This window comes from Platalea leucorodia, assembly GCF_965183815.1.
Source record: "Platalea leucorodia genome assembly, chromosome: 2".
Taxonomy (NCBI): domain Eukaryota; kingdom Metazoa; phylum Chordata; class Aves; order Pelecaniformes; family Threskiornithidae; genus Platalea; species Platalea leucorodia.
In genome coordinates this window covers 58,877,746-58,889,604 of record NC_138824.1, presented here as the reverse complement: position 1 = coordinate 58,889,604, position 11,859 = coordinate 58,877,746, and the positions used below count along the sequence as shown (strand labels likewise).

The 11,859-nt window shown below is 59.2% G+C and overlaps 1 protein-coding gene across 1 annotated transcript; it reads right to left on the bottom strand.

Annotated features, from left to right (window-relative positions):
• Positions 1–2,540: 2,540 nt before the first annotated feature.
• On the bottom strand, positions 2,541–5,944 carry ZIC2 (Zic family member 2; the record flags this gene model as incomplete). Its single annotated transcript, XM_082337906.1, is given in 4 exon segments — positions 2,541–2,810; positions 3,009–3,172; positions 4,934–5,083; positions 5,086–5,944. Coding segments are annotated over 4 exon segments (1,443 nt in total).
• Positions 5,945–11,859: the final 5,915 nt, after the last annotated feature.

The window sequence follows — 11,859 nt, the reverse complement described above, 5'->3', positions numbered from 1 at the left end:
GGGGTCTTTCCCTCCCTCCTCCCCTCGCCCTGGGTGTAGGTAACCCCCCACCTCCCCCCAGAAGCGAGCAGGGCCCCGCGTAGCCTCACCTCCCCACCTATCTCCCCCCACCCCGGCGGCCCGGGACACCTCTGTTGCTATTCGAACACGGGGGACAAAGCCCGAAAAACCCAAACCGAGGGCTGGCCCGGGGGGTGGGGGGGGGCGGCGATGGGGTCGGCCGGGTGTGAGGAGCAGAGGGCTCTCCCTGCCTGCACCAGCTGCCGCTGAAGGCAGCGCAGCCACCGCAGGGCGCTCGGAGCCCGGCTCACAGCGCTGCCGCGGCGCAAGGGCGTATTTCGGCGGCTTGGCGAGGCCGAGTTTTTTCCACGATTTCCCGGCTGCTCTCACGCTCTCCTTAGGCGTCCCGGTGCGGCGGGGTGAGCCCGGAGAGCCGCTGCCTGCCGGCCCCAAACGGGCGGCTCCGCCGGCCGGGCCCCGACGGCGCCCGCCGAGCGCAGCGCTGGGCCGGCACTCCGGGAAAGGCATCGCTCAGCGGCTGGCCCTCCCTCGCTGAGCCCGGCTGACAGCCCAAACCGCTCCCCGGGCTTAAAAAAAATAAAAAGAGAGAGACAGAGAGAGAGAGAAAAGAAAAAAAAACTCGAAGGGCAATGTGAGCTCTCGCGCATCGCCACTTTCTCCTCTCCAGGGCTGGATGGAGGCTACCAAAAATACGGGAAGGCGCAGAAGGACGCGGTTTACGGCTGAGAGCAGCCCTGCGCAGAGCTCAGCGCCCGGCCTTTGCCCCGCCACCTCCGTCCCGGAGCGGCCGGCTTTGCCACCCCGGGGGCACTGAGCCCCCGGCCGCGCCGCCACCGGGAGCAGGAGCCTAAGCCCGGGCACGGCAGCAGGCGGAGGGAGCCGCGCTCTTGCCGCGCAAAGCTCTTCCTAAAGGAGATCCTGCCCTGCGAGTCGTTTGGGGAAGATACAAACGCTCACCCTTTTCTTTTAGCCCGGAGGCTTCTCAAAACGTTTGGGTTTGTTTGGTTGTTGGTTTTGTTTTTTTTTTTTTTTTTCTGGACGGGGAGCCCAGCTGGAAGAAATCCTCGTGTTCCAGAAACCGGCGGATTGTTTTTAAAAGCATTTGTTTTGCAGCCGCTGCTCAGCCCCTCACATGCGTTACAGCAGGTTTCAGAGAGCCCTTGGCATAAAAAGGAAACAGGTCGTGCAGTTTCAACACGTTTTATTATATTTCTGTATGCATTACTCTCAAAACATATCACAAGAAATGATGAAACCACTTAAACCTTCAAATAAAAAATCTGAAACAGTTTATGCTCACAATTGTACATATTTATAGTTAAGAAACATTCTTTATAAATACTGTTTCCTCTGTAGCAAGTTAATACCATAATTTAATTACAAATGGATAAATATGGTAACAGGTATTTACAGGAGGAAGGGTGTTATTACGGAAAAGCTAACGGCACGACGTTTATTTTTCCTCACAATCTTCCGAACAGGAACTAACAAATTGAACTTGCAAAAGCACTAAAACATCACATGTAAACCCAGCTAACAGAAAAAATACATTCACAAGCGTTGTTGTTCGTGTGTGTGTCTGTGAGTAACAGAATGGCGACTTTGGCACGGTATTTCTTCCCCAGTCTATAGTTGAAATGCAGTTTACAATCAAGTTGCCTCTTAAAAAGGAACACAATATTCAAGATATCACAATTACAAAAGAAACCATTTTTTCTTCCACGTTACTTTTTTTAAACGGGTGAACTAAAAAAGGAGGAGAGAGGGAGGTGGGGAGGGGGAGCGGGAGAAAAGAAAACAAGTCCATCGCTTTCTCGGGGAGGGAGAGGGGAAAAAAAAGAAAGACAACAAACAAAAAAAAAAGAAGAAGAAGAAGAAGAAGAAGGGGACCAATCCGCGGTTTACAAACGGGACGAACTTCTATACACCAAGAATCCAGGAAAACTTCGCTCCCCACCTCGGCGGAGGCAGGAGAGGGCCGCTATGTACAGAGTCCGGGGGGCGGGAGGGCGCCGGCTGCTGCGGGCGGGGAGGCGCGGGGGCCGGAGGAGTTTGAGTCTCTGATCTTTTGTCTGGAGGCTCCGGAGGGAGAGTTTCTTTCCGCCGGTTCGAGAAGCTTTTTGCTGGGTGGTGTGTCGGTGGCCTTTGGGGATGGCTTTTTCCCCTCTCTCTCTCTCTCTCCCCTTTCCGTTCCTCTATTGATTGACTCATTCTCTTAGCGTTTTTCAGCACGTACTTTCACAGAAATATTTTTTTTCTGGTTCAAAATGTTCTCAGGCAGAAAAAAAAAGGAAAAAAAATCCGACAAAAAAAAAAAAAGACCCGGAGGCGGGAGGGGTGTGGGGAGAGGGAGGCCCCCCGTCCCCATCCAGCTCGGCCGTCATTTCGCTGCCCGCGGGTGCGGCGGCATCTCCCGGCGGCATCTCCCGTCTCCGGCGGGCCCGCTCCCTCCTTCCCGCCGCCGCCGCCGCCGGGGCGGGGAGGGGCGGCGGGGCCCTGCAGAGCAGTCCGGCGGGGCCCTACACGTACCACTCGTTGAAGTTGGAGGAGAGGCCGCTGTGGCCGCCGCCGCCGCCGCCGCTGCCGCCGCCGCCGCCGCCGCCTCCTCCCCGGTGCACGGCGGACACGGCCGCCGCCGCTGCCGCCGCCGCCGCCGCCGCCGCCGGGGAGAGGTTGCTGGTGCTCTGCGACTCGGCGCTGGGGGAGACCAGCCCCGGGGGGGTGGAGGACTCGTAGCCGGAGCTGGCGGCCGGGGAGGACTCGGAGCCTTGCGGGGACGACTCGTGCACCTGGGGGGCAAAGGCAACACGGCCGGGTGGAGGGGGGACGGGGAGGCCGCCGCCGCCGCCCCCCGGGCGCGCCCCCCGCCGCCGGCCCGGCCCGCCGCCGCCCCCGGGCCCCGCGCCCGCCGCCCGCCGCCCCGACGGGGCGCCCGGTGCGGGGCGGCCGCCCTCCCGCCTCCCGCCGCCGGCTGCGGGGCCGGGTACCTTCATGTGCTTCCGCAGGGAGCTGGGGTGGGTGTAGGACTTGTCGCACATCTTGCACAGGTAGGGCTTGTCCGAGGTGTGGACGTGCATGTGCTTCTTGCGGTCGCTGCTGTTGGCGAAGCGCCGGTCGCAGCCTTCGAACTCGCACTGGAAGGGCTTCTCCCCTGCAAGAGAGCGGCGGGGCTGAGCGCGGCCGGCCCCGCGCAAAACCCGCGCAGCGCCCGCGCAGCCCCCCCCCGGCCCTGCCCCCGCCCCGGCCCCGCTCCTCCTCCGGCCCCCCGCTCCCAGCAACTTCGCCCGGCCGCTTCCCGAAGCCAGAGGCCGGGCTCGCCCCGGCCCCCGCGCCGCTGCCGCTTTGCCCCGCAACGAGGCGGTGCCCGGCCCCCGCCTGCTTTTTCCTACCAACCCCCCCACCCCGGGCACCCCCGGGCCGGCACCCTGCCTGCCGGCCCTCTGGGGAGCTTGGGTTTATTTCGGCCGGTGCCGGCCCCGAAAGAGATTGAAGAAGAAAGGCGATAAAAATAAAAGGGGAGGGGGGAAAAAAAAAAAAAAGGCACGGAGCCGTTTCGCCTCGGTACCAAATCCGCTATCCTGTTAAAGTGGAAACCATTACCGGCAGATTTAAGGCCGGGCAGATTGTTTCGTGCATGGATATTCGAGATAAACGCACATCCGCTGGGAAAACTAAACGTCTGTAAAATACTTCATTTAATTTTCATAGGGATTCCTCTCGCCCGGCTGCCAGGACTCCAAATGCCGGGGAGTAATTTGGAGGTGAGAACTCCACATCCCCCCGCCTTTGAAGGGGGAAGCATTTAACATTAAATTCCATTAGCACCTAAATTGTTTCTTAAAGACATCCGCTCAGACACAATGACTTCGGTGCGGGCATCTCATGCAAACACATTTCTCAAATTTTAAACCTTGTTAAAGCTCGTCTCGCACCTCGCATCGGGCTTAGCACTTGAGAAAACAATAGGCCTCGAGATTTTTAGCCTTTCTCCGGGTAAATATTTAGAGTGGAAGCCGCTAAAATATTTGGCCCTCTTTTATGAAATGGCCTGGCACGGCTCGAGCCGGCAGGAGCAGTAAATGAATAATAGATGAGGCAGGAGGATGCGTTTATTTTTGCTGCCCTTCGGCTGGGGCGATTTTCCATCGGGATAAGCCCGGGCTCCCTCACCCCTCTTCCACCTGATTTGGGTGGAAGCTTCCGAGCCTCAAATCCTCTGTTCCCTATTACATAATTTAATAAACTGTTGCAAAAGCACCTTAAATCACCTCGAGTGGGACTTTAAAAACAGTCCCTTTTTTTTTTTTTTTTTTGAAATGAGAAAATTTTATTGCCTTGCTCACACCATTTAAATTTAATGGAAAGCATTCCCAGAAAGGGACGTTTTGCCACTTCCAACTGGATTTTGGACTAAGGACGGATTTTGCACGTATTTATATAGTTTCTCTCGCGCGCTATCCATACACGAAAGCCACGCTGACAAGCGCTGAAGTTATATGCCAATCCGTCGCGCCTTGCGAATGTATAGGGCGCTTTATGTATGTGGATATATCTCCGTATATGTCTTCCCGGCTTTTAGCAGGACGGCAGGGTTTAGTTCGCGCTGGATTTCGCGTTTCTGCGGAAAGACCCCGCCGAGCCTCGGCACGGATCTGCATCGCTCACCCCCCAAATGAAAAGAAATGAGTAAAAATGTCCTTTCGAAATCTGGGAAGGGGCGGGGGGGAGGGGGGGGGATGCTGGTGGGGAAGAAACCAAAACAAACGCAGCCGTGTGAGGGAGCGGGGAAAAAAAAATTATTAAGCGGGATCCTTATTTTATCACTGCCGTCATTTTATCTCTCCCTGTTTCTACGTATATCTATAGGCACGGGCAGAGGGGGGGAATCTGCCGAAAGAAACCCGAATTTTACCTGTGTGCGTCCTTTTGTGAATTTTGAGGTTTTCTGATCTGGCGAAAACTTTTCCGCAGCCGGGGAAGGGGCAGGGGAAGGGTTTCTCTCCCGTGTGCACTCGGATATGATTGACCAGTTTGTATTTCGCTTTGAAGGGCTTGCCTTCCCGGGACACTCCTCCCAGTAGCAGACATGGTTGCTCTGCTCGGGTCCCCCAACGTGCTCCACCGAGACGTGGGTGACCAACTCGTGCATGGTGCTGAAAGTTTTATTGCAACTTTTTTTGGGGTTGTTCAGCTGCTCGGGGTCGATCCACTTGCAGATGAGCTCTTGCTTGATGCACTGCTGCCGCATGTAGCGGAAAAAGGCACCTGGGTGGTGGTGGTGGTGGTGGGCTGCCATGTTCATGCCCATATTCATATTCATGGGGCCGTACTGGTTGTGCAGCTGAGCCGCCGAGTAAGGGTCAGTCCTGGGGCTGGAGACCTGGCGGTACTGATCCGACCGGGCGAACACCTCCCCCGGCAAGCCCAGGCGCATCTGCCCGTTGAGGACGTTTTGGGAGGCGTGGGGGCCGTGCTGGTCGTGGATGCCCGGGAAGAGGAGGTGGCTCTGAGCGTCCGTGTGCGGGTGGTGCAGGCTGCCGGCCGCAGGGCCGAAGATGCCGTGCTGCCCGCCGGCCGGCGACGAGTCCCCGAAGCCGCGGCTGCGAAACAAGAAGTCCCGGGTGGAGTTGAAGGGAGCCCCGGAGTAGGAGCCGACGTGGGCGGCGTGGGGCCCCAGGGCGGCGGCGGGGTAGCCGGGCGCCTGCGAGGTGAACGCCGAGCTCTGCCCGGGGGAGAGGTCGTGGGCCCCGGCGTTGAGCTTGAAGGCGCCCATGTGCGCCGCCGCCGCCGCCGAGTCCACGAAGCTGTTCTGCGCCGCCAGGCTCAGCTCCCGGTCCTGCATCTCCGCCGCGGCCGAGTGGTGGTGCCGGGCGAAGGTGCCCACGCCGAGGGCCGGGAACTGCGGGCCGGCGTCCAGCAGCATGGTCCGCGCCGCTCCGGGAACGCCGCCGCCGCCCCGCTACCGCCGCCGCCGCCGCCGGGGCTGCCGCCGCCCGCCCGGCCCGGCGCGGGGCCGCCGCCGCTCCGCGCCGCTTCCCCCCGGCAGCCGCCGCGTCCCCCCGCCTCCGCCGCCGCCGCCGCCGCCGCCTGCGCCCGCGCCCGCACCGGCCCGCTGCCGCCGCCGCCGCCGCCGGAGCCGTATCGGGAGCCAGGCAGAGCAGAGTCCAAAGGCGAGCGGAGAACCAAAGTGTATTAAAGGAGCTGAGGCGGGGGCGGGCAGGGGAGGGGAGGGGGAGCAGGGGAGGGACGGGGCTGGGGACGGGGACGGGGGGGGCAAGGCTCGCCTCGCCGTTCCCTGCGGCACACACGCACGCACACGCACACTCACACACACACACACACTCGCACACGCCGCCGCCCCCCCCTCCGCCGCCACCGGGATGTCAGCGCCGCCGACCCCCGCCCGGCCCCGCGCCGCTCCCCGCGTCGGCCGCGGCCCTCCCCGCCGCCTCGGGCCCCCCGCCGCTCCCCGGGCCCCTTCTCTCGTTTTATCCTCCGCCGGGCATTAGCCGTGTCTCTCACGGAGAAAAAACTTGCAGCCGCGGGTTCCCACGGAGCGAAGGGACCCGGGGGGGGGGTGCCCCGCGCCGCGCCGCCCCCGCCCGCCGCCGCGGAGGGGCGTGGGGAGAGGAGGGGGGGGAGAAGGGGGGTGCCGGAGGCGGATTAAAAACAATAAGGGCGGCAGTGGGGGTGGGGAGGGGAGGCGGGGGGCGGGAAGGGGCCGCGGAGCGCCGGGGCCGGAGCGGCGCGGCCGGGGCGGCGGAGTTGCAGCCCCGCTCCGCCCGCGCCCGCGCTCGCTCTCGCTCCGCTGTTTATTTCGGTGGGCGCTGCTGAGGCGGCGGCTTTTTATTTTTCTCCCCCTCCCCTCACTCCCCCTCTTTTTCTTCCCTCCCTCCCTCGCTCCCTCCCTCCCCCGGCCTCTCTCCCCTCTCCCCGCCCGCACTGGCGGCTCCTCTCCCGACGCCGCCTTCGCCCGCCGCCCGGCCGCTCTCCCGGCGCCCGCTCATTGGCCCGAGCCGCCCCGTCCATCCGGGCGCCCCCGGTCACCGGCTAATGGCGGCGCCGCCGCCCCGCGCCCTGCCCGCCCCGCCGCCCGCCCCGCCGCCGCCCGGCCCCCGCCGCCCGCGGCCCGGCCCGGCCCGGCCCCGCTCGGCACCGGTGGCCGCCCTCAGCCCGGCACGGCCGCCGGCTTTTTTTTGGGGGGGGGAGTGGAGGAGGGGGGGTCGTCGTCCCCCCCCCGGCTCCCCCGCGGCGAGGGGAAGGGGCGGCGTGGCGGGGGGAGAGGCGCGGCGAGCCACACGCACGGAAAATATCGATGTGCGCTTGGCCATGCGATCCTGCCTCGGGAGGCAAACAAACAAAGCGAGGGGCTTAAAACATAAACAGGGGGTTGGGGGGGGGGGGGCTGCCGTCTTTTTTTTTTTTTTTTTTTTTTTAGGTGGTGGCAGAGGGAGGGAGGAACTCGCCCATCCTGTGGCCCCTTCCCCCCTTTTCGGCTCCAGCAAATTAAAGCGATAAAGGGAGCGAGGGGGGGGGATCAGATAAAAGTCGCGTTGGCGGCTGGGGGAAGAAAAATAAAATAAAATAAAAATGAAAATAGACGAGGGCACGATCGCCCTGGTTGTTTGGGCTTTTAAACCACTCGTGCGGGAGCAGAGGAGTCGATCTGCCTGTGGTGTGAGTGTGCATCCGAGAGCAGATGCTTCAGGAGTTTTTCTTGTCTCTTCCCTTTCTTGAAAAAGAAACAAAAACAAAACCGAAAGAGAAAAAACCCAACCCCGAAACCCACCCTGCCATTGTTATTTGGAAACCGGATTCTTACATGGCAGGAATAAAAAAGCATACAGCCAGCGCGCACACACACACACACACACACACAGAGCAAACAAGTCCCCTTCCCCTCCCCCTCCGGTAAATACATGTCTGGCCCCTGCTTCGGTTTGTTTTGTAGTGGCTGAAAAATAATCATCTCGGGGCCAGCAGCTTACCAATAAATAAGGCTTTGTAAAAATTAAAAACCCGCCGTAACATTTGTCGTCTTAACCGTCCTGCACTTAACCTTGCGTCTCCACCCCCATCGGCTCTGTGCTTGGCGGAGAAAGCGACCCAAAATAGAGGGGTCTGGGTGGTTTGGGGGGGCTTTTTTTGGAATGCTCCCCGCGGCATTCCTCCTCTGGCTCCTCACGGCGTTCAACCCCGCACAGGCACAGGCACCCTCAGACCTGGACCCAGCCTCCGAGCAGGGCTTCTGCAGCGAGAGGTATCGGGTAGGTAGGTAGGTAGATGGATGGATAGACAGAGAGACAGAGAGACAGATAAACGGAAGGAAGGAAGGAAGGACGGACGGAAGGAAGGAAAAGGTAACACTGCCCACCAGCTAGGGTTGTTTAAATAAGGTTTTCCCCTTCGCTGTCACGAAATAGTTAAAATATTTCCGAGCCTGTCCGAAAGTGGCTTGAAATGTGCCAGTACCGGACATTGCTCTTTGAACAAGGCGAGGATTTAATTCGGGAAGAAGCGGGATTCCTTCTAATCCGAAATGGGCATTAGAAGATGAACTGAATATTAATGCAGAGCTACACCTCTGATGCCAACAGCCCTCTCCTCTTCGCCACGCCGTCACTCGGTCCTGTCTTTGCAGGCAGGAGTGGCTGCTCCCCAGATATCGCCCTCCCCAGGCTGCAGCTTGGGAGCATATGCTGGCCTTGTCCTGACCCCCCAGGCTCCCAGGGACAGACCGCGAACAAATCCTGCTTTCCTTCCCTGAAAGGTTCCCGAGGCGGAGGGCTGAGCGGTGTCCGCCGCCGCTGCTGGGCATTGCGAGAGCCCGAGTTGGGAGAGGAAAGCTTGGGCTCCTCTGTCGTCTGCCTCCAGCTTAGTGAAAAAATCGTACGGACAATTAGACCCTTGAATACACTTTTTCTTTTTTCTTCCCCAAATTTAAAAGAAGTTACTACATCTGAGATTACGAAGGGAACCAAAATGTCCAGGAAAATTCCCAGTTAAAAATACTGTTTTGGGAAAAAAAAAAAGGAGAAAAAAAAAAAAAGTGAATGTTCATACAAAAACCTACCTTCTGGGTTTTCACCTCTTCTTTTTTCCTTTTATCTCTCTTTTCTTTCTTTTATTTTTTTTCTTTCTTTCTTTCTTTCTGTCTTTCTTTCTGTCTTTCTGTCTTTCTTTCTGTCTTTCTTTCTTTCTTTCTCTTTCTCTCTGTGTCTTTCTCTCTTTCTTCCCCTTTCTTCCCTTTTCATACCTTTTCATCCCTTGTCTTCCTTTTAATTCCTTTTCTCTTTTCTCTTTTCTCTTTTCTGTTATCTTTTCTCTGTTATGTTTTCTCTTTTTCCTTCCTTCCTTCCTTCCTTCCTTCCTTCCTTCCTTTCCTTCCTTCCTTCCTTCCTTCCTTCCTTCCTTCCTCCCTCACTCCTTCCCTTCCTTCCTTCCTCCCTTCCTTCTTCTTTCCTCCCTTCCTTCTTTCCTTCCTTACCCTCCTTCCCTCCTTCCCTTTCTTTTCCTTTCTCTCTTATTCTTCTCTTTCTTTATTCCTTTCTCGGTTTTTTTTTCCTTTCCTTTCCTTTCCTTTCCTTTCCTTTCCTTTCCTTTCCTTTCCTTTCCTTTCCTTTCCTTTCCTTTCCTTTCCTTTCCTTTCCTTTCCTTTCCTTTCCTTTCCTTTCCTTTCCTTTCCTTTCCTTTCCTTTCCTTCCCTCCTTCCCTGCCCTCCCTGCCTCCCCTCCCCTCCCCTCGCCCCGCTCTCTGCCCGCTCGGCGGCGCCGGCGGCGGGGCGCTTGGGGGGGACGCGGTGAATTCCAGCCGGAGCCCCCGCGGGCCGGCCCAGCGCCGCTATTCTTCCAGGGCTCCAGCCCTACTCTCCCTGCAGGAAACAGAGGAGCTGATCCAAGTTCAAAGTCACGGCGCCGTCCCTCCTGAGAAGCGCTTTATTTCCCTCCGAACCGCAAACCCCCTTTCCCCCCATCTCACAGGGGAAGAAGGGGAAGGGAGCGGGGGGGGGGGGGGGGGAGGCACCGGCAGCCGGCCCCGCACTCGCCGGCCGGGCCACCGCCAGAAGCGCAGCCTTCGGCTCACGGCAGCTTTCGAGGGAGGAAAGCAAGCGGTCACCCAAAGTCGGGGCTAACTGGTTTATTGAAGGAAGTTTTTCAACAGGTTCCTGGAGGTGCCAGACCTGCAGAGCAAGCAGGACTCTTGCCTTTCCCGGGAAAGCATTCCCCTCTTTGTAAGTTTTCCGAAATTTTCTTTAAAACTCTTATCCTTGCCGGCCGCTGACGCGGAGGGAGCTGGGGGGGGGGGGGGGGGGGGGGGGGGGGGGGGGCGGGCGACGGGGACGGTGAGGACGAGCGAGAGCAATTTCTCGCTTCCCCTGGACCGCACGTACCGCCCTCGCCTTCTTGCCCCTTTCCCCGGGGGGGTGGCCACCGCCGGGCCGGGGGCGATGGGGCGGCTGCTCCCTGCCCCCCTCCCTCCCTCCCGCTCCCCGGGCAGCCGAGGGTGCCGCGGCGGGGGGCGCGGGCTGCGGCGCGGCCGGGGGCTCTGCCCGCGGGTGGAAAGAGAGGAGGAAGGGCCGGCCGGGGGCGGGGGGGGAAGAGAGGGGTCTTTCCCCCCCCCAGTTCATCCTCGGCTTCTCCCCGGAGTAAGGGGACGAGGTGCGGGGCGGGGAGGGGGCGTGCGGCCGGCCCGCAGCCTGGGAAGAAGAGGCCAATTGAGCGGAATCGCTCGCACCGTTGTCTGTATCACAGACACTCATAAATTCAACAAGCTCATCAACAGGATATTAAGTTGCAGGTTACCTTTGATGGTGCCGATCCGAGGCACTTCTAGGCCGTTCGACCTATGACCCGTGAAGACCACATGTGTTGTGCTGTAGCCTCCCTCTGTAAAACACACTTCGGGACAAAAGTTCTTTGTCAGGCTCTACCGGCAGCGTAATGTAAAAAGAAAAAGGGGAAATAATGAAAATCTCAGCCAAAGCTGTAACTTTTAAATGCCTTTTTAAAAAAAAAAAAAAAAACAAAAAAAAAACCGCGAGGCAGGGCGGGGGCAGCAGGAAGGAGCACCTCGCTTTCGTGCCGTTAATATTTATTGTTCTCTCCGTTGCACTTACATATATATATATATATATGTGTGTGTGTGTGTAGAAGCCGAGGCTGCGGTGCAAGCCCCCGCGCCGGGCGGCGGTGCCGTGAGGCGGGGGGGCTCGGAGCGGCGCGGCGGTGCTTTCGGGACGGGAACCTGGGCCGAGCCGCAGCCGCAGCCGCAGCCGCAGCCGGTGCCTCGGCCCGGCCCGGCTGCCGCTGAGGGAGGCGCAAGGCCGCGGACTTTGCGCGCCCCGCGCTCTGCCCCCGCTGCGCGCCTCGCTCCGCAGCCCCGGCGCGACGCCCCCGGAACGGGGTCTGCCTCGGCACCGCCGCGTTTTGGGAGATGCACCTTTTCCCGCCTGGAGGTGCCCACATAAACCTGAGAGGCAGGGGAGAAGCTTCCCAATAAAGCGCGATGGACTTTGTAATACAATTTATGCTGTCATTCATAAATAACAATGCCATATGGTAACCATATTGCTTATACAAGTAAAGCCGTCAAAGTGTCACTATTTGATTTATCTCAACAGCTTCTTCCAACGGTGACGTTCAGCTACAGAGAGAGGGGAAGGGGGGAGAGAGCGCAGAGCAAAATTTGGCCTGGGTTTCCTGAGGCCGCCTCTCTTTATCTCTTCCTCTCTCTGTATGCATAAATATAGATGTGTGTGCATACATATATACATATACAGGGATTGAAGGATGGAAATTTTCGTCCTTGTTTTGTTCCTGTTTGAGCAAATCCACGACG